Genomic DNA, 22,039 nt, shown 5'->3' on the forward strand with positions numbered 1-22,039 from the left:
ACTGTTCCTGATCACCTTCCTCTCTTCCAAGTGCTTCAAAATGAATTCATTGAGCACCTGCTTCATGATTTTTCCAGGGACTGAGGTGAGGCTCACCGGTCTGTAGTTCCCCGGATTCTCCTTCTTCCAGTTTTTAAAGATGGGCACTATATTTGCCTTTTTCCAGTCATCCGGGACCTCCCCCAATCGCCGCGAGTTTTCAAAGAGTATGGCCAATGACTGTGCAATCACATCAGCCAGGTCCCTCAGCACCCTCAGATGCATTAGATCCAGATGCATGGATTGTGCATGTCCAGCTTTTCTAAATAGTCCTTAATCTGTTCTTTTACCACTGAGGGTTGCTCACTTCCTCCCCATGCTGTGCTGCCCAGTGCAGCAGTCTGGGAGCTGACCTTGTCTGTGAAGACCGAGGCAAAAAAAGCATTGAGTACTTCAGCTTTTTCCACATCATCTGTCACTAGGCTGCCTCCCCCGTTCAGTGAGAGTCCCTTAGCTCTTGGTTCTTTTAGCTCAGGCAGTAGAGGCTCATGCTTTAAATTCTAAGGTCCCAGGCCAGGTTTGATCCCCACTGCCATTGACCTAGCCAGGGACATCACGTTGCACATCTATAAATATGGTATATACATAAGGTAGACTTCAGCACCCTCCATCCCTTGGTGCATGAGACCTGAATAGCAACAGAACAAAAAGATGGTTCATATCATTTTACCGCCCTTCAAAACTAATTTCCAAAATATGGAATTATGTGATTGGGCCAAACTCTAGCCTATGTCAAATAATCATGACAGAATTCAAGGCTTCTACTCACACTGGCCTGTCCATTATGGTTTGACTGTTTGGAAGGAGGAGAACTTATTTCAAAAAGAGAAAGTTCTATGCTGAACTGAATGTTAGGTTGCAATAGGAAATTTCTAGCAGACAGGTTTTTTTTAAACAAGTTTCAAAAGTTTCCCTAGCATCATCTCTAGTTTTCTTGATGGGGAAAAAAGCAACCTTTGTGTGATATTTTTTTTTAAGTACCTTGAATGGATAGCACAAGCCAAAAAGGATGAGGATGACATTTTCATGTAGTATTCAGTCAAGCCACTCTCTAAATCCAGTGATGATCAAATGTGTACAAGGCCGGAAGAAACCATGTGCAGCTTTCCCCCTAAACCTTGAATCTATTCCAGAATTTTTGGAAATGTGCTCCTTTTAAATGTGTTTTCTCTCCTTCCTGGCTTTTGTTGGTTTATTAGAACTGTATTATTATAGTGATTTATTTCTAAAAGAGAAGCCAGGAAAATCCTGCATCGTGTTGGCCGAGTCCTCTGGCTGCTCGGCAGCAGATGCTGAGGAAACCAAAAGGGAGTTAATTCAGCTCAGGGTTGTTTTACAGTAACATCCTTCCAGATTTTCAGGCAGAAATCTCTGCACACCAGAGAGCTCCAGTGCCAGGGCAAGTTGTGAGGGTAAGGTAGAAGGCTGACAATTCTTTGTGGAAAGAGGAAACATTCCTGCAGCATCCGCTCCACACCTCCATCCTTGTAGAAAAAGCTGGTCCTTTTTTCAATATGTGGTATTGTGTAATATAGAGCATTCCAATGTCTCCTTTCACGCCCCAAGTTCTCTCTGTTCTACATAAATGTAGGTTCCTCTGGCTTCCAGTGTTGGGAAATGATTTACACCAGAAATGCAGAACTATGGGATTACCGAGACAGGAGAAAGGAATTCGCCAGCATTTCAGGTTTCCCTCATAAGCCATCGGTGTCTCCTAGGGTTGCCAACTGTCTGGTCACACAAACCCAAACACCCTTACCCTGCTCCTTCCCTGAGAACCCGCCCCTGCCCCGCCTCTTCTCTGATGCCCTGCCCCACGTCCTCCATCCCCCCCCCCCCCCACGTCGCTTGCTCTCCCTCACCCTCACTCACTTTCACTGGGCTGGGGCAGGGGGATGGGGTGTGGGAGGGGGTGCAGTCTCTGGGCTGGAGCCGAGGGGTTCAGAGCGTGGGAGAGGGCTCTGGGCTGCGCCTGGGGCAAGGGGTTCGGATGCAGGAGGGGGTGCGGTGTGAAAGCTCTGGGAGGGAGTTTGGGGGCTGGAAGGGGCTCGGGGTTGGGGTGTGGGAGCGGGGAGGGGTACGGGCTCTGGCTGGGCGGTGCTTACCTCGGGCAGCTCCCGGTCAGCTGTGCGGCGGGGCTGAGGCAGGCTCCCCACCTACCCTGGCCCCACGCTGCTCCAGGAAGCGGCCGGCACATCCCTGTGGCCGGGGGTGGGGGGGTAGTGCCAGGGGTCTCCAGGCGCTGCTTATGCCCCAAGCGCCGACTCTGCAGCTCCCATTGGCTGGGAACTGTGCCCAATGGGAGCTGCCGGGGCAGAGCCTGTTTTAGCTCCGCTGCGCTGCCGACTGGGAGTTGCCTAAGGTAAGCAGGGCAAGGGGGCTGCGCCCACTGCCCCCTCCATGCGCTGCTCCCAGAAGTGGCCAGCATGTGCCTGCGGCCCCTGGCGGGGGGGGCCAAGGCAGGCACTGCCCCCGCAGCTCCCATTGGCCCCAGCGCTGCCGCTCTCTTCCCTCCTCCCGCCCCCCCCACAGGAGTAGATATTAAGGGGTAGATATTGTTGTCTAAACATTTTTAGGCAAAAAAAAAATCACTTTTCACCCAAAACAAAAATGTCCATAGAAAATTGTAAGTTTGGACATTTTCCAGTTTTCCAACAAAAAAAACAAACTTTTTTTGAAATCTGAAACTTTTTTTTTCCAGTCAGAAACCCAAAATAATGCTTGCAGGAAATTTCAGGCTAAATAAATGATATTTTACACACACAAAAATTGCTGCTTTTCGACCAGCTCTGTTAAGGAGAGGAGAATCGGGTCCAAAGAGCCTTGCACAGCAAGCCAGTGACAGATACATGTAAATAACTCATCTCTCCCAATTCAGTCTCCTCTTCTAATTACCTGGGACGTATCAAGTGCAGGTGTAAATGGCAGCACAAGGGGCAAGACACTGGAGAATCGGGCTTGGTGTCAGGCTCAGCATCTCAATAGAAAGACCAGTGTAATGCTCCAGTAATTGTTTCCTGCAATAATTCTTTTCCATACTTGCCCTAAAATAGATTATGGATTTCTTTGTCACAGCCTCGTTTATTTTCAAATAATTATGTCATAAATGGAACACAAAGGGAAGAATTCACGTTTTGGTTCTGTTCTCATCTATGGGATCAATGGACCCCTGGGTAGATTTGCACTGCAATGTTCAACTGACTGTCATACTTCATTTTGACATGTAATTGAAGGCACAAGAATATAGACGTACCTATTTAAGCTAAGCAGGGTCGTACTGGGTGACTGTAAGGATGGGAGATCTCCAGAGAACAACTCAGGTGGTGCACTGACTGGTATTGGGAACTGACCCTTCCCTCTCAATCAATATTGAATCTGTGTCCTAGCCGGAGACCTAATCCAGGATCACGCCCAGGGTACTATTGTTGTTATTATTTATTTGTATTATTGTAGTGCCTAGTAGCCCCAGTCATAAACCAGGACCCCATTGTGCTTGGTGGAAGACAAAGGTGCTGTCTTCTGGAGGGGATATAAAGGTCAGGTGCTGACCATTGGTGCTCTTAAAATCCCATGCTACTTTTCACAAGAGCAGATGTGCAGTGTTATGGCAAATTCCGTGGGCCCTATGTTAAGAATTGATGAGGTTGGTAAAGCGCTGTGATGTCCTTCTGGATGAAAAGGGCTATGTGAATAGGGAGAAAAAATAAGGAAACAGGTTCTTCCTCTTGTTCATTGTTTATTACCAGAGGCTTGCTTATGGAATATCAAGTATCCTTGGATCTTGCAATAAAATTACAGGTAGCAGATACAAAAGCTGATCAATAGCTTTTCAAAAGTGCGAACTGTCTTATTCTTAAAGATAGGTTTCAGAGTAGCAGCCCTGTTAGTCTGTATCCGCAAAAAGAAAAGGAGGACTTGTGGCACCTTAGAGACTAACAAATTTATTTGAGCATAAGCTTTCATGAGCTACAGCGTCCGATGAAGTGAGCTGTAGCTCACGAAAGCTTATGCTCAAATAAATTGGTTCGTCTCTAAGGTGCCACAAGTCCTCCTTTTCTTATTCTTAAAAGCAACCATTGAGGAGATTTTCAAAACTGCTGAAGGGAATTAGGAATACAAATCCCAATGAAAGACAGTGGAATTTGTGACGGGGCATGTACCCCGCACAGGCTCCAAAAGGGTTAATGTGGACCTGAGAGGCCAATTAACATACCAGGCTGGACCTGGAGGGAGAGCCAGGCTTAAATGAGGATGAAGCAGAACTGAGGAAGGGCTGGGATAAGAGTATGAGCAGAGGGAAGCTGCCGGGAGAGAGTCTGCCATCGCTCTCTGGGACTAGAAACAGTAGAGACACCCAGGAGACAGGAGGTAGGGCGCTCCCTCTCTCTGGGAATGGCCTGGGGAAGGCCGACTGAAAAAAGGCCACAGGGATGGAATAAATCCTATGATGGGCCCTGGAAAGGGAGCCAGGCACAGAGAATCAGCCCTAAGCATCAGCGTTCCAGCAGAGAAAGGAGCTGGGGGAACGCAGCAGCAAGCCAGGGGGCTGAGAATCAGAAGAGAGGCTGCGTTAAGCACCGGCTGCAGGGAAGCAAGACGGGGCTCGGAAGTTGGAAGTTACTCAGGGAACCAGCAGCAGCACATCTAAAGGAGCCGACCTAGCTGCTTAATACAGGGTCCCTGGGTCAGAACCCAGAGCAGAGGGTGGGCCTGAGTTTCCCTACCAGCCACAAGGAGGGGTGTACAAACCCAAGGTGGGAGCTGAAGACTGATCCTGAAGGAGAGGCCAAGAAATAGCCCATGAGGGGTGGAAGAATCTCTTGTGTTGGGACACTTCTAGGCTTGTCGTTGTACTTTTGCTACCCCAGAAGGGATGGATTTAAATCGTGATCTGGCCGGAGGGCTGCGTTACAGCAAGCGAGACCACCCCAATGCTGGAGCATCCATCAGGAGGGGGCACTGGATGGAAAGGGAGCCATTATTCCACTCCCGGCCACGAGGAGGTGGTGCTCAGGGGTGAGTGAACCCCCTCTCGGTGCTCCTGAATCTGTTAGACGCTCTTGAAAATGTCCCGCTGTGTAAGTGACGATAAATGAACTGGAGCCATGAACCACTTTCCAGCACCTGGGTGGGCGTGATAGTTGCAACTGGGCTCATGGACATCCTGAGAGATATGAGAGAGCGAATGTGCTTGAGTGTTTGAGCCACAAGGGAAGCAAAAATTGCTGAAACACTTGCTGGCTTTCAGTCATCTTTCCTTCACTTTAAAGTTAAACCTGCTGCAGTGACTTGGAACAGGTCACATTGTAATGGTTGTGCCTATTTGCATGGCTTTGCTCGGCAGGACAGATTTGTTCCAGGGAAAGTAATTTTTCAAAGCTTGAGGGTGGTGGTTGCATGGGGCCTTAAATATTGGTGGATTGAGGCTGAGAACACTGTAACTTTCAGCAGTTTGAATCCTTCCTTTCCCTTTTCCTTGCTGATTTACTCACAGCTTGCCTCGTAGGGTACGTCCTTCTCCGATGGGACACGTTCCTCTGCTGCAAATTGAGTGCTGTGCTCTTGATTAATTTAGTTCATTCTGCTGTTGTACTCTGGCATTAAAAATGCATCTACGCAAATTTTCCTATACACTAAATTCAGTCAACATCCTACAGCACTTAGCTGCTCCACGCCTTGAATTGATAGCTGGTGAGGGGTGAGCTCCATTTCAGCATCTCACTGAAAGGGCGGTTAGGGTGCCACTGCGGAGCTGTGGAGACCAGCATTCAGTTCCTTACTCCACCACAGACTTCCTGTATGACTTCAGGCAACTCTCTTTGTGCCTCAGTTCCCCTTCTGTATCATGGGGATAACAGTGCTTCCCCACCTCACAGGGGTGTTGTCAGGATACCTATGTTAAAAGATAGTGAGGGTCGTGGATACTGTGGTGATGGAGACTATGTAAGTACCTAACAGAGAGAGCTCTCATAGGCTGCCAGAGTCTTTGCGGTGTAGGTCCTTCCTTTTATTTTTGTCTGTATTTCTGGTGAGAACTGGTGAAGGATGTTTTTCTAATAAACGGACTTTAAGACCATTCCAAATTAGAGCAAAATTCTAGTACCAGATCTGCCCTGGGTGGATCTCAGTTGACATTCTGTCCTCTCTGCATGTGTTTAAATCTTATTAACAGAAGTATAATATTTTGTGTCCGGCAGCCTTCAGACCAACTGTATGCTCCTCACACACGCACATGTTTGCAGAGCTAAATAATAGAATGACTGAGGTAAATAATAGCTGAGGGAGAGATGAAAGCAAGGGAGGGGAAGAGGGTATTTGAGATTTGAAATGAGATGGAGATTAAGGGAGGTGGAGAGAGAGGGGAAGTTTGTTCCAAGTGAAGGCTCTTGCATCTCACGTGCTGAGTGTGTGGAGAGGAGGCCAGCGCTCAATGAGCAGAGAGAGGAGCCTTTTCAGATAGGCTGGAGTGAGCCCTTAGTGGTTATGAAGAGCAAGGAGAGTGATTCTAAATTGGACCCTGAAGCGAAGGAATAGACAATGGAGTAGCGTGAGAAGCCAGGCAGCAGCATTGTGCCTGCTGGAGTCTGGAGAGCTGGGACTTGGCTGAAAGGGAGTTTGCTTAGGGAGGCCAAGATACAAGCAAGGCATGGAAGAAGATTTCAGCAAAGGCAGAGTTGAGGCTGATATACAGCCATGGAACATGGTGGGCTTATTTGGGGTTAAGCATGATGCCAACTTTATGGACAGTAGAGGCAAATAAGAGTCATTTGGCAAGAAGACAAGACCTAGGAGATGCCTACACAGCTATCTGGTAGAACTAGTTGTAAAATGGGAACGCTTCCTTCTCCCCCCGCCCCCACCGAAAACTGAAAATTTTGAGCAGCTCCAGAAGCAGTCAAGGAGGATGGCACGAACCATACTGTCAAAAGCTGAGTTGAGATCAAAGGGGATGTGGAGGAGGAGGGAAGTAAAATTTCAGTACAAGGAGGGCATCCGCTGGCTACAGGGAGGATTGTGGTTTCCATGCTATGGCCTGTCAGATGAGAATCTGTCCAGGATATTGTTATGTGATATGTGCTTTGTTCTCTAAAGAAATGAGAGAAGGCCTCTTTATCGCACTCTTTGCCGAGAAAGGAGAGTTTAGAGGAGGATCAGTCATTGGACAGCATGTCAGGCTCCAGGGGGAGGGAGTAAGGAATTCTTTGACAATGGCAGATTTTTGACAATCGGGTAAACTCCAGTATTGAAGGGAACGGTTTTGCTGACACTGGTGAGGATGGACAGAGCAAGGGCTGGGCAAACAATAGGAAATAAAGGAGGTCGTTTTCTTATGGAACTGGCTGGTTGTAAGCTGAGTACAAGAAAGGGGAGTGCCACTCATTCAGGGCAGGAATTGTCTCCGATCTGTGTTTACACAGTGCTCAGCACAATCCCTGTTGGGGACCTATGGGCACTCCCAGAATATTTATATATAATAAAAATAATATAATATATCAAAAGCAGAACATCAGAGCAGAGAACCAACACAAATATTGTCGAAAGCATTCTTCCCTTGTAATTGCAAGTCTTTTCAAACTAGAGATGTCCTCTGTTACATAATGTAGTGGTCCATGAAATAAACTTCGAATACCTGGTGAGAATAGCTTCTACTATCTAAACTGTCAGACATAATACTTTGCTACTGATCGGTCAACGCTGCAGAATTGATTCTATTTTATGTATGTATGTGCAGTGTTTTTGAATGCTTGCTTAAAAATGGCAGACTGTGTTTAAAAAACAGTGAGGCGATGCATTAATAACGAGATCCCCCAAAAGCAGAAATGTAAGGAAATGTACAAAGCTTATTGTAACTACCAGAAATCACTGGGCGTTCTATAGCTCCCCCCAAACTAGTCTCATAGCGATCTAACTCCATTGAATTTAGCGGTGTTACTCCAGATTTACACCAGTGTAGGTGAGATCAGTATCCGGGCCAACGATTCTCTAATACTGGCTTTGTTTCTTTTTGCATACATCACCATAGACAGCACATCATCAGTTCTTACAGCGCTGAATAAAAGGCCCCACCCTCCAATGCAATTTTCTTGTCATCTCGACTGTTTAATTAAGTAGGAAGCTCGTGTGAAACGGCAGCTTGTGAGCCTTACTTTCTTCCCCAGTGGAAGTAACAGTAATAGATACTTTATCTAGAAATATACCATACGCCAGTCAAATCTGGAATTCAATTCCATTTACAATGGCCTTATTCTTGTTGAACAGTGGGTTAATATCCTGATTTAACAGGGTCCTTTTGTGCATAACTTCAAGCATGGGAGTAGTCCTAGTGAAGTCAGCAGGACTACAGAGGTGCTTGAAGCTGTGCATATGCTCAAGTACTCTGCCATATCGCAATCTGCATCGGAAATGTCTGCACCCGTTACACTGCTATAAAACTGGTTGGAGAGAAGAATCAGGCCCCTTGTGTCAGACCATTTGATGCTACCTCACAAACACTATTTAACTGCTTCTTAAGTGCTATGCTAATTTGATAAGCACATAAATCCATGGGCCTGTGGGTATCTAGTTTAGTCAGACTGGTGTAAACCTGGAGTAACACTACTGAAGTCAATGGATTGTTTTAAAAGGAGACGTTTTATTTTGATCCGTATTTTTGTGTGTTCTACTTAGACGTCTCCTGCCTGAAAATGTTTGTTGTCTTTATCCACCTAATTGTGCCTCCTCTTAAATTAGATTGGAAGCTCTACCGGTGCTGTGCACACGCCTAGCACAATGGGGCCACAGTCCGGATTGGGGCTTCCGGGTACTGCAATAGCACAAATAACAGAGGGGAACAAATCCCGGGTCACTTTTAAACTGTATTGCGCTGATGGTCTTTTATTTTCTTCCACTCCGGCTACTGAATTGAACTACATTGAACTATGTGCTAGCTCTGAGCACAGATAGAATAAACTGGATAAAGACAATATTTCAGTGCAGCTTCACGCATTGGCTCTTCCCTCTCAGATTCCATTTTTAATGTGCATTTTATAAGGCTGGCATCTCTAACCATCAGCAGTTAGAATTACAATGAGGCTGGGCATACTTGGCTTGAATCAGTAAGGATGCTCATCCAGGTTAATAAGAATAAATTATTGTTGCACTGGAAACAATGTACTGTTGCAACAAATAAAGTGCTCTTAAGAATAGTCATTTGATATTTATAGGTGAGTTCAGTGCATGTCTTTTATTATCTACTACTTGGGCCCTCTCCTAATGGCATGGTTTCTTTTCCCACATCCTTATTAGCTCAGTTACGTAGAATTGCTGTGAGTACACCCTTTGTATAAAGTTAATTTATGCTACTTCAGTCTGGCTTCTTTTTTCTACTGAAGTCCATTATAAATATATAATAGTCAAATTCCACTGACTTCAGTGGCAGCAGAGTTCGGACAGTAACAAGAGCTTTTGAAAATTCAACCCAAGATAATCAACTTCTAGTGACCCTATCTCAAATAAGTTTCAGAGTAACAGCCGTGTTAGTCTGTATTCACAAAAAGAAAAGGAGTATTTGTGGCACCTTAGTTAGTCTCTAAGGTGCCACAAGTACTCCTTTTCAAATAAGTTTAGTGATCTCAGACTAGTTCCCATTGTTCATATTAATTCCAGTTTAAAAAAAAAAAAAGAGCCCACAGGATCCACCGTTGCACCAAATCTCTGTTTATTTTTGTTTATCCTCCAATCCCCAGCATATTTTAGAGTGGTCTCAAGGCTGCTCTAAGTTATGCATAGTTGCAGTGGCTCCCAAGAGGCCTTTATGTAGCCACGTTGTGCATTCCAGCCACCCTACGGTAAAGCCAGGAGGGGAGGGCATAGAGAGTTGCATTCCTCCATGCCAGGGGACTCCTCAACTGCCTACCTATGGAGGCTTTACGGTCCTGTTACATCTCCAGAGCGTGGGTCAGGATTTAGCCCAGAAAATTGATCTTCATTTTCCAGTGTGGATGCCTCAGTTGCATTCACACACCAAAAAATGTGTGTGTGAGTGTTGGCTAGTTACATAAATTGGCATCAAGGGATAAACACGGTGCCATTGAAGTCCATGGGAGCAGGATCATGCTTGGGGGCCTTTTCTTCACTTGTAAAAAGGTGTGTTCTTAAGCTGAGATAGCAAAATCAAGGTACAATCCTAGGGAAGACAAGGCTGTGTGTAGTGTTCACATGTGCTAGCAGGTCGAGGTAAAGATTACGGGAGAGCTTAACCTGCCAGTGTGTATGAAAAGTACAGACTGCCTTGTCTTCACTAGGATTTTACCTCCTGTTAGGTGTCTTGAGTTAGCTAACTTAAGAACGCACCGTTTATTTCCTGAGGACAATAAAGCCTAGGTGGTGTTACCAGCTTTCTCCGTTACTTTGGGGTACGCTCCTTTTTGGGTTGCTCTTCTGGGAGGGGGTTTCTGTGCTTCTATCAATGTACTAAGTAGCTTGTGTCACTTGTGTTCTCATATGGGGCTCTACTTCTCCCTGCTGCAAGTCCCCTCCCAATGGAGCAATCCTGCAGGACCTAGGTTCCCCAGGGCTGGGTTCTTCCAGCCCCAGAATCAGACGAACACACACAGACATGCACACACAACAGAGCGAATCTGAGAGGACCGGGTTAATCGGCACTTCCAAGCTGCCACCCTCATAGGCCCTTGGACTCAGCAGGCTGCGTCAAGCAGAACCTCCAAGCTGTCACCCTCATTTGCCACGGGCACCGCACCGGAATAGAGCACGCTGGAGCAGGCTGGGTCGAGCGGCACTTCCAAGCTGCCACCCTCATATGCCCCAGGTTCAGCACGTCCCTATCCCGACTTTCACATTACATTGTTCTGGTAGTAACCCACTTGATGAGCAAACCCCACAGGATTTTTGGGCGCTGCAGGAATATTTTAGCTTAGGTACGAGGAGCGTTGTTGCAGAGTGAATGAGGAAACTGAAAAACACCCACGAGGGGGAGAGAGAGAGAAGCAACCAGCTTAATCATGAAAGTTATTTATTGCCAGGTAATAACCACTGGGGAGCCAAACAAACAAAACAGTTATAATATTAAATCTAACTTAAACTTGATTATAAAAGTCAGGTTTAGAAAACTATAGCTGATCACACAAGTCAGAGTCAGAAGGCTACACCTAGAGAGAGAGAGAGAGAGCTGGGTTCTCACCGCTCTGTGAAGCTTGAATCTATCGGGGGTCCCACGTGGTAGTGGTAGCTGAGGGTCTGGAGTGCTGGAGACAGGCAGAGCCCCCAGCACAATCAGTCAGGAGAAGATGAAGTCCCAGTGGAACTGATGCAGATTTTGGATTCAGGCATCAGCGCATTTAGCTGAGCGTGGGTAGGGGCTTTTGTAGAGAAACAACAGTGGTTCAAGGGAGAACACTAGATTTGTTTATAAAAAAGAAAAGGAGGACTTGTGGCACCTTAGAGACTAACAAATTTATTTGAGCATAAGCTTTCGTGAGCTACAGCTCACTTCATCGGATGCTGTAGCTCACAAAAGCTTATGCTCAAATAAATTTGTTAGTCTCTAAGGTGCCACAAGTCCTCCTTTTCTTTTTGCGGATACAGACTAACAGGGCTGCTACTCTGAAACCTGAGATTTGTTTACGTGTAAACTGATGTCTCAAGGGAGTATCCCAAAGTTGTTTTGTTAAGGTTAGACAATGGGAGCTGACCACTTCTGCCTATGGGCGGCGTTCCTTGGAGGGAGCTCACAATGCAATTAGGGAGCTTCACTATTTTGGATACCAATAAAGGATTTATTACTAGAATTGGTCTGATAACTACTGAGCTGGGTGTGTGCAGGCATGGGTTCATTAACATCTGGAGCAGCGATCCCCCATCATGCAGTGCTTCGCTGCTTTTCTGGTCCCTGAGTTCTGTGCGGTTCTTGCCTTGGAATCTCTATTCTCCATTCTGTATGCTAATGGGGATGCCTCCTTGTTCCATCTTTGATGCAAATGAGGCTAGGGAAGTTGCCTTAATCCTGTCACCCTTATCCCAGGGGCTTAGGTGTGTCTCCCACTGCCTTTTCATTGCTTTTTGTAATTCTTTCGTCTGATCGGCTTTGGTTCAAGCGGAGGCTGGGTCCGGGGGCGAGCTCTTTCGTGAGTCAGACAGTCTGGGTACTGCGCTCTGGCTCCCCAAGAACACAGAGCTGACAGGTCACAGTGTGTAAGTGCAATGTTCTGTAGGTACACTGGTGCAGAAGTATTGTCTATGGCCTTGATTCAGGCATCCACCTTTGAACATGTGTCCTTACGATTCTTAAACTTCCCTTTCTTTTTTTCCCGCTGCTACAGATTTTTATCGGCGAGATCTCCATGTATTTTATAAAATCAACCCGAGAAACCCTGATTGTCCAGGAGAAAACTATCTTGACCGGAGAGTGCTGTTACCTGAACCCATTACTACGAAGAATTATACGGTTTATAGGTAAGTGTCCATAAACACAGAGAGTTTTGCCCCTGCTTGCGAAAACAAAAGAAACAAAAGAACACCGACTTCTTAAGATCTACAGCACAAAACTAATTAAGCTGTGAAATCTTTGCAGGCTTCTTCCACCTTAGAGGGATAGTCCCCCTCAGGACTTGCAAGGTAATGTTTAAAATGTGCCAAATCACACTGTATAGAGCTGATTTATATGCAATTTTGCTAGGTTTAATGCTTCTCATGGACCCTGGAAGCAAGGTTATGCCCATTAAATCCTTATCTGAATACTTCTATCATTGATATTACAAATTACAATTACTTACAATTTTTTACTCAGCAGCCTATCTCTTCACCCTTTTTTTCTCCAAATATAAATTAACCTGAGAAGCGCCAATATGTAATAATCAGCTGAGCTGAACCAACAAACAAACCAAACATAGAGACCCCGGACATAATATTCCTCTCATTTTTCATTAGAGACTTTATTAAGTTAATTGCTAAGGAACTGGTGAAAAAAATGCAACTTCCAAACACTTTGGAGGCTTCCTCTGGTGGCATTTACCAGCAACTATGTTTAGTTCATGAATTTCGCTTAATGGAAAAGTTAACTTAGCAGCTGTCACTGGGAATCATCCTATAGTTGTTTCAGAGTGGGAAGAATAACACAGTCGCTTGCACTGTAAAGCATGGCAAACTGACTGAGGGCTAGGTTATCCCACCTGGGGGAGTGAGAACCCCTTTCAGCCCCCCCCCCCCCACCCCACCTTCGCCCCACCTCTTGGACTCCTTGCATGGCCTACCACGATCTTGGGACTGGGCATGTACAAAGTTAGCAGGGCTACTTGCCCACTTCCTCCCTCCCTGGACCAAGTATGTGGGAAGTGGGCAGCTAGAGACAGGGAATGGGCACAGCCTTGGCTCCACGACCCCTACTCGCTGGTCAGAGTAGCTGAACCAGCACACAGGTGGGGGAATATTAGTTTATTGCTGGTATAAGCCAGCAGTAAATCCTATGTTCCATGGAACAAGAGCAGGAACTGAGACTCAGAGGAGACGCACCACTCCCTGCTCAGGGCTTTGCCTAAAGTCATAATCTAGCCCAAAGGAAATGAGGCATGAAACATTAGTGGGGGTTTCCCCCTCCCCCTCGCAATTCTTTACAGTTTTGCTTGGAAATGAAAGGGTGATGTGCTGGTGGTGACGGGCTGCGTTCTTCTAGTTAGACAACATCCTGGTTGGGAGGACTGTGCTTCATGGACCCCTTATTCCTCCTTGAGCTCTCCTTGTGAAGCTGCTCCCCTGGCTGAGCCTGGTCTTCTGCACTCACTGATGCAGAAGGGGCATGGTCCTACCTCCTCTTCTGCTGCCTCTGGGGCACTTTGCACCACCAGGGGCAAACTGAGAGAGCAATCTTTATGCAGGGATTGCTCCTGAGAGAGAGCATGGGGAACGGGTGGAAGAGACTCCTTGCACCTTCTCCCACTCTACACCCCCCCTAGACACAAGGAATAGGCACGTCTGACCCTCAGCATGGCACTTCTCTGATCAGTTCTTCAGATGTACGTGTAGGAAAATAAAAGATCAGGGAGCTTTCATTAAAAACCAAATACCCTTGAAGTTCAGCTAGTCTCTAGCTCACATTAATGGGCAGTAAACTGCCATTAACAGGGAGCAGGAAGCTGGCTGCCATTTGGGCACTCAGTGCTGTTTTGTGTCCCAGCATTCTCAGCGTGTGACAATAGACTGATCAAATATTCTTGCCTGTGGGGCCAGCGCTAAAAAAGCTCAGACGAACAAGGCAAAACATTTGCTGTGTGTGTTTTCTTATAGGCCGCTCTCCCTGTGTGTAGCCTTCATTTTAATTAGCTTTATTCCTGAGCGTTCGCTCTAGCCATTTCTCATCTGGAAAAAAAAATTACAGCTGTGTACAGTGAAGCCTCTGAGAGCAGCAAAATATTAACTTCTCCACATAAATCAGTCTCAGCTCTGCAGGACTGTTTGTTTCCAGAGGGAGAGGAAGTTAACCTGGTCATAAATTGCTTTAAACATGGGTCTTGTTGTAAACAGGGGAGGCATATGCTGTAGGCTGGGGGTGACCTTGGTTTGCCCTCCCAGACTTTTGGGCAGCTGCCAAGGATGGTAGATTTCTGGACAGGTGCATAGGGTGGCAGATTTGCCTGGCCACCCCTCCATTGTGACAGAGGGCTGGTTGGGCCAAATTTGAGTGGCATGGCAACCCCTCGCTCTAGGTCTCAATGCCACTCACTCAAATTGGGCCCAGCTATCCCTCCCTCATAGCAGGAGGACAGCCGGGCCAAATCTGCCACCTAAGCCCTATGAGGAGAGGGAAGCAGACTGTCTTGAGTGGCTTCTGCTGTCTCACTGGCCGGACAAGAAGCAACACTGCTGGCCAGGGCCAGAGCTGGGTGTGGCACGAGCCAGGCCCCAACCCTGACCCAGGCCAGCCATCAGTAAGAGACACGTGCACATGACCTGCTGCCCCTTCCTCACTCTAACCTCAGGAAGGAATCGGTCCACTAACACCCTTTGAGCAGCCACAGGCTCAGTGGGGAATCAGAAGCAGGGGTGTTGACACAATTTCACCCCCTCCCCTGAATGTTTCTGAACTTACCCCCTGGTTTTAAAGTGAGATTTCTTTCTCCCTGATGGTGGAAGAAGATCTTTTTAAGGAGCATCCTTGTTTCCCCTGCAGAATGTAAGAACTGGAGCTATTTGAGAAATGGGGTCCCTCCCCCTCAAAAAATCATGAAATGGTTTTGCCAAAATTTCACTTTTTTAATCAAAATTCCAAATTTTGATGTAAAATTTCATCTAGCTGTAATAAGAGCTAGATATTGAGTGGTGATAGCCACTGGTAGCTCAATAATAGCTGCTTGTTCCAGAAGGCTAGGTAGCTGGTGGAACGTGTACATGGGGACAGACGATCAGAATGTTTGCACGTGGCTTCTGTTTAGGCTGTTTCTCCCACCAAATATAAAAGAAAAAAACTCCAATTGACTTTAGCCTCCAAAATGCTCATCTTCCAAAGCCCATTACTGTCAAATGAGACAGTCCCATTGCTTTTGCCAGCCATTAGTTCAGGCCGTGAGTTCTCTCAGAACCTGCCCCTGAGCCTGTGGTGATCTCCGCCTGGGAGGGCTTCAGACTCTGGGGAGCCAGAAGTAAATTATTTTTCCTACTGTGCTGAAATCAGCTGGTGTAAAAAGATCCAGCTCCGTCGCTGCTGAGTTACACCAGCTGAGGAGCTAGCCAAATACCTAGTAATAGAATCTGAGGCCCCTTCATGGTGAATTCATTTAATATCCTTGTCGCTTCAATTTCCAGTGTTGCTCCATTGCAGGGAACTTTAAATTAAACTGAACTAAAATAAAACGCAAGCTTCCAAGTGTTGGTGCTGTTCTCCTTAGTTTGACAGGAACGTGGGGACTGACTGGGGCCTGTGCTGGATGTCTCAATTTCCAGTGACTCCAGTTTTGAATTTAATTATTCACTGGGCATGAAATTCACCTCACCGGCACAGAGCCTGGGTATTCAGGCTCTATGCAGAGGTGCTGGGGACGTGATAATTCCCCCTCCACCAACCCAAGGACAAGATGTGGGCCTGCTGCACAGACAAGCTCCTATTCCAGCACATAGAATAATAGCGGAAGCCCTTATACATTGGGTTCGAAGGATATGGGGGCCAGTCAATCTGCATAACCTCAGATCTGCAGACACTACTTGGCCACCACCATTGGTGGTCTTCAATTCTGGAGTATGTGGACCCAGCCCAGAGATGTGCCATGTATGTACGCACTGTGCTGAAGTGGTGCAGAATATTCTACACCAGGAATGAACTTCTCCCAGGGAAGTGTGTTTTCAGAAAAGGCTGAAATTAAACTCTTCCCGCTACATCTGTTTTCGCTAATAAAATGCTGTAGTGGCTGGAACAAGGTTCAAAATTAGTTCCTTTTGGGGCTGTAGCTCACAGAGGTTGTACTTGGGCTCAAAATATCAATTATTAACGATCTTATTTCAGGCCCAAGCTGACCTTCTGAGTCATGCCTGCAAACAGTGTGTGTGCAGATATTGCATCTCCCATTCCCAGTCCACATCTGCACATTCAAACTGGGATTGTCGACCCAAATCCCGTATTTGTGGGTGGAGTGGGCATATATGGAAACTTTTTTCTATGCATTTGAGCAAGGTGGTTGGGAAAACATGGCCATTGCTGAGCAACGGTCCTATTCTACAAGGTACACTTCCACTCCCTTTAAATTCAGCGGGGTCTCATAGTAATGTCACATGGTTATATTCTCTATATTTGTGCCACCATCACATTTTGTTTATTCTTTGGATGTATGAAAGTTCTAAAGATGAAAGTAAAGAAATGGTAGAAAATGATACAGAAGATAGTACAAAAAGTAAAAACAAAAATACCTTCAGAATAATTGTCAAAAGCTTTGCTATTTAGTGCCTTTAACATAATTCTCAATACTGTGCTCTCAGTATCAGGAGAGAGAAATTTCAGTCATCAGCACAGATTACTGCAAATGGCAGCACATAAGTAAACAAGTATATTTAAAAGACAGAATTAAAATTAAGTTCTAACATATATTGACAGGTTTCAGAGTGGTAGCCGTGTTAGTCTGTATGAGCAAAAACAAGAAGGAGTCTTTGTGGCACCTTAGAGACTACAAATTTATTTGGACATAAGCTTTCGTGGGCTAGAACCCACTTCATCGGATGCATGGAGTGGAAAATACAGTACCAGGTATCAATACATGAAAAGATGTGAGTTGCCTTACCAAGTGTGAGGTCAGTCTAAGGAGACAGTTCAACTGACAGCAGGATACCAAGGGAGGAAAGTTCTTCAAAAGTTATTTTTCCTCCCTTGGTATCCTCCTGTTAGTTGAATTGTCTCCTTAGACTGACCTCACACTTGGTAAGGCAACTCACATCTTTTCATGTATTTATACCTAGTACAGACTAACACGGCTGTTACTCTGAAACATACCTAGTACTGTATTTTCCACTCCGTGCATCCGATGAAGTGGATTCTAGCCCACGAAAGCTTATGCCCAAATAAATTTAACATATATTGAGTGTGACTGGACAAAGCACAGAGTAAAGCCAACCATGAATCCACCAAGATCAATTGGATACTCTGAGTGACAGATGCAGTGTAGGAGCAAATGATGGGACGTGGAGTTAATAAGTTAAAAGACAAGCAAGGTACAATAATACAGTGTAAAGTCCTGGAGAACATTTAAAATCCTTGACCTGTGTCCTGCATGTAAACAGAGAGCCAGTGAGGACAGTGCATCATGAGGTTAATGCTCTGTCACTTTGCCGAGCACAAATTCCACCCAGTGAATTCATTTAAGCACATAAAAATACCAACTGCAGAGTGGCTGCTGCATCTGTGGCTCAGCATTTGGCTGAGAGTGTTGCAGTTATCACAGCCATTTGTACAACCTGTTGAGTCAGTGTACGATGTGCTACACAATATTTAAGGAGGATGCTCTCTGGAAGTGTTTTGTAGAATTAGAACACAAGGGGACGGATCCTCAGCTGCTATAAATTGGCAGAGCTCTACTGAAGCCAACTACATCGTATTGGATGTGTCAACATCACCTCCAAGACTAGGGAGACAAAGATTGAAATTCCAGTTGTCTACCTAGCCTAACCTATGTGTGAAGCATTTGTTAATCTAGAGATGGATAGCATTTCAACCGCAAACAATTTGTGACTGCAATCCTTTATTGTTTATCAAGGCTGGTATTTATGGAGGTACATAGCATCTGTTCTAGGTTGATCGTCTGTGTACGGTATGGTGGCTTTATCCCATTACAGGTTGCTAATTCCTCACAAGGCCTCTCTTTTGTGGATTCCCTGAGAGATCTGTTCTGTCATCCTTGCTATCAAAGGGAGTGTGACAAGGATCACAGTGCCATCAAAGTGCAGGTCACACCAGTCTCTACACTATGCTGGTTTACTGAGGTCTTCACTTCGTCAGTGCTTAGCTAAAATCTAAAATGAGAATGAGCTTGTAGGTTGAGGGAAGCATCTAGGGAGTATGGCAGGAGTGAAGGTCCATAATATTGAGGGGATTTGTCAACTCTTTGTCCAAGAGGTTCTGCTTGGTAGTGCTTTAGGATCCTGGATTCCCAGGATTGATGGTGGCCAAAAATACCTTTTTCTTTAGCTGTGAAGGGATTTCAGTCTTTTCTCTCACCTGGCCACAGTTATCTCTGTTCTCTCATGTTTGGTTGGTTTTGTTTAAATATAGCCTTAACTTGGAATTTCCACTGTCGAACCCTGGTGTCTTATGTGAAAGCTGCACTGTTCCCTGAACGTCTTTTCTCCTGCAAGTGATTGTTAGATATTTGCAACCGTAACTCCAGGTAACAAAGATTATTGCTGGGGAATATATTTTGCACCACTCTGATGATTAGTTTGGGGCCTTTTGATAATCGATTTCGTTAAATTTTGTCAAGGCACCCAGGAGCTTTGAGTAGTCCATAACAATATGGTTATTATGAAATAAAACATCCAACCCTATTCATCCTACTGAATGGCATAAAGGATGCATTACTTCAGATCTGTCCGATGCACTTGCTCACATTAGACAATGATTGATTTAAATTGACTAGAGTAATGCACTATGGGTGGGATTTTCCAAAGTGCTCAGCACTGGCCTAACTCTGCTCCCATTGAAGCCCGTGGCAAAACTCCTCCCATTGACCTGAATGGTGGCAGAGTTAAGTCAAAGCTGAGCACTTTGGAAAATCCTGCCCTGTGTCCTTTCTGGTGCTAGAAATGTTTAAAATAACTGTCCAGGTATGGGCTAGGTAGTCAGATGCTTATTGGGCTGAGGGGAATAATGACCTCATAAATCAGGAGCCCACAGTCAGATCTTTCTAGACTCCCTATTTGTAACTAGCAAATTAAGGCGCTGTCCTGCGTTTTGCAGAAGGCACCCGACGCTGCAGAATTAGGGCCCTTCCACTTTCAGAGCCCGTTTGTGATCTTTTAAACATGTGCTGGGCCCACAGCTCCCTGACCGGAGCAAGGATGAAACAGAAAGTGTCATGTCTACTTGGTATGTTAATGTTTGCAAGTTCATTTTCACAAGTCAAGGGACTAACTCCCTTTCTATGGTGATTCTGCAATGAATGCATTCTCTGGTCGGCTTTTATACTAGTGGGCCAGTTGTTCCGTGTACTGCAGACTGCCTTGAGCTGAGAGAAGGATCTAGAAGTCTGACTGGGGTTTACATATATTGGGTTTCTGTCCCCTTTTGCTGACACAGACGGGTGCAGAATTTACAGAACTACATTTTAAGACGGGAACTGAATTTCCTTTCACAGGTTGAACCGTCAAACTGTGTGTTGTTGAATATGGAGATATTGTACGTCCTACAGTGAGAGCAAGTACTCTTTACCCATTGGTGATTGTGGGTCATAGAGCAGTGGTTCTTCCCAGGGGCACGTCAACTCATTTAGATCAGTGGTTCTCAACCTGGGCTCGAAAATGCCTGAACCATTTTAGTTCAAACTTCCCCCCAAAATCTCATCCGTGTCAGACAACCTTAACAATAAGCACTCAAAAGGTAGCAAATCCCAGAACTAAGGTTGCCCATGCAGGCAGAATGGCAGGTGTCTAAACCCTACATTGCCCTCATACAGCTCTAGCTCCAAGAAGCCCTAAATCAATAGAACACAATGAGTATTTGGTTTGTTTATATACAGTGGCTGCAGCCTTATTGTATTGTGGCTTGAAACCTTACTGACTCTGTCTGGCAGGGTGATTGGAGTGTGTGTTGTGGAGTGTTTCACTCTGTTAGGGTTTCTAATTCATATGATTAAGCTATCGACCTGCTACCAGGCAAACAATCTCTCCTGTTTAGACATTTAGAAATGCAACACATGATATGGATTTGTTACCAGTAGCTTGAATTTTACGACTGCATGATTTGTGTTAACAAATTCATGGCTCAGCTTCCACCAACAGCTTAATTTAAAACACAGTGACATCTAACACTGGGCCGCAAAATAATGAAATTAAGGCTTTATTTCAACAAGTAAAGGCTTACAGGGTTTATATACTTGTTGGGTTTATTATGATAGGAAGGATATAAACCAGAGAGCTTCTGCACTCACTTCCCCAGGCAGCTGCAGTGTGTAATTCACATGCCTTTATACCGTTGCTTTACTTGGCTCAGCTGCTCTGAAATTTGTAAAGCAATGCATGCCCTGCTATCATCCTATCAGCACTTAACGGAGTTAAAACTGAATTTGTATCCACCATCTCTCATCCAGTCAAGGCTTCCCAGCCTGCTACCTCCTGCTGCCCAGTTCTTCCCTGGAGCTCGGTGCTCTGTGTTCCAAATTTGGAGGCCCCCACGCTAGTCCTGAGGTCAGAGTCTGATTGATCCAAGGAAACCTAGTATAGAGCCCAATCCTGTTTCCATTGCAGTCAGTGACAAACTTCCCAATAACTAGTAGGAGTAGGAACTGGCCATTAATCTGCCACTTCCTAGCAGATATCAGAGCCAGACTCATGCAAGCTTAGTTCTCCCCACGCTTCCATTCCCTAGAGCAGAGTACTGCAAACCTCCTTGGCCCCAAGGAATTAATGGATGAATCTGAGACACAAACCTACCACGTAAACATAAAGTCTCTATAAAGGAGTGTGGCTTTGGGGGTGAAGCACTAAACCTGGACTCAGGAGGCCTGGGTCCTAGTCCCTGCTCTGCACCGGGCCTGTTGGGTGACCTTGGGCAAGTCTGTTTGCTCCGTACCTCAGTTTCCCCATCGTTAAAATGGGGATAATGATAGTAACCTTTTTTGTAAAGTACCGGGAGATCTATGGATGAAAAGTGTTGTATAAAAGCTAGCTATTATTATGTTACATGGATCCCTCAGCAGAACACTTAGAATTAAATTGTAAGCTGGTGGCTTTATGCTTGGGTAGTGGTTGTCTAGAGGGCCACAAAGCCTCCAAAGACCAACTGAGGATCAGTGTTCCTCTGAAACTCAGAATCCTGCCGGACTCCCTATAATTGAATGCTATGTACTTTCAGGAGCCATATGATGATATCACTTTTCTATGGCAGATGAAATTGAACATGACAAGTACGGTGAGTCCACTGTGGGCTTTAAGGAAATGTGCCTTACGGGAGACCTGGATTCGTAACTTGCAGGAGCAGAGCTTCTGATGTCCCGCACACCCTTCAGGGCATTGTCACTTTACTTACAGGGCTCCATGTTTTTTCTGTAATAAAGGGCTTCTGCTCCTGGTTCTCCAGCCACTCGTCTCCCACTCTTCTCTTCTCCCTGCCTTGCCAGCTGCCTTTTTTACCACTCGCAGGTGGCTTTTTTAAAGAAATGCCATTTATAGTTACCATCAAGTATCCGTGCCACCGAGAGTTTCCACAGAGTCTGCTTTCAGCTGACGTACTGGAGTCCGAGAGATCTGGGGGAGAAAAGGGTTGAGGAGGGAGTCAAGGGGGAAAAACAGGTGTAGAGGGCTGTAGGAATCAGATCTC

General features: G+C 45.7%; 1 protein-coding gene across 4 annotated transcripts in view; it reads left to right on the plus strand.

The window, feature by feature from the left end:
- The window catches only part of PLPPR1 (phospholipid phosphatase related 1), a 178,231-nt gene that overhangs the window by 139,392 nt on the left and 16,800 nt on the right, over positions 1-22,039 (plus strand). For all 4 annotated transcript variants that reach the window (XM_037902162.2, XM_043547314.1, XM_037902161.2 and 1 more), the window contains exon 4: positions 12,357-12,489. In XM_037902162.2, coding sequence (XP_037758090.1) covers positions 12,357-12,489 — 133 coding nt within the window. The remainder of the gene's footprint in view (positions 1-12,356; positions 12,490-22,039) is intronic.

The sequence above is a fragment of the Chelonia mydas genome, chromosome 5 (assembly GCF_015237465.2).
Source record: "Chelonia mydas isolate rCheMyd1 chromosome 5, rCheMyd1.pri.v2, whole genome shotgun sequence".
NCBI lineage: Eukaryota > Metazoa > Chordata > Testudines > Cheloniidae > Chelonia > Chelonia mydas.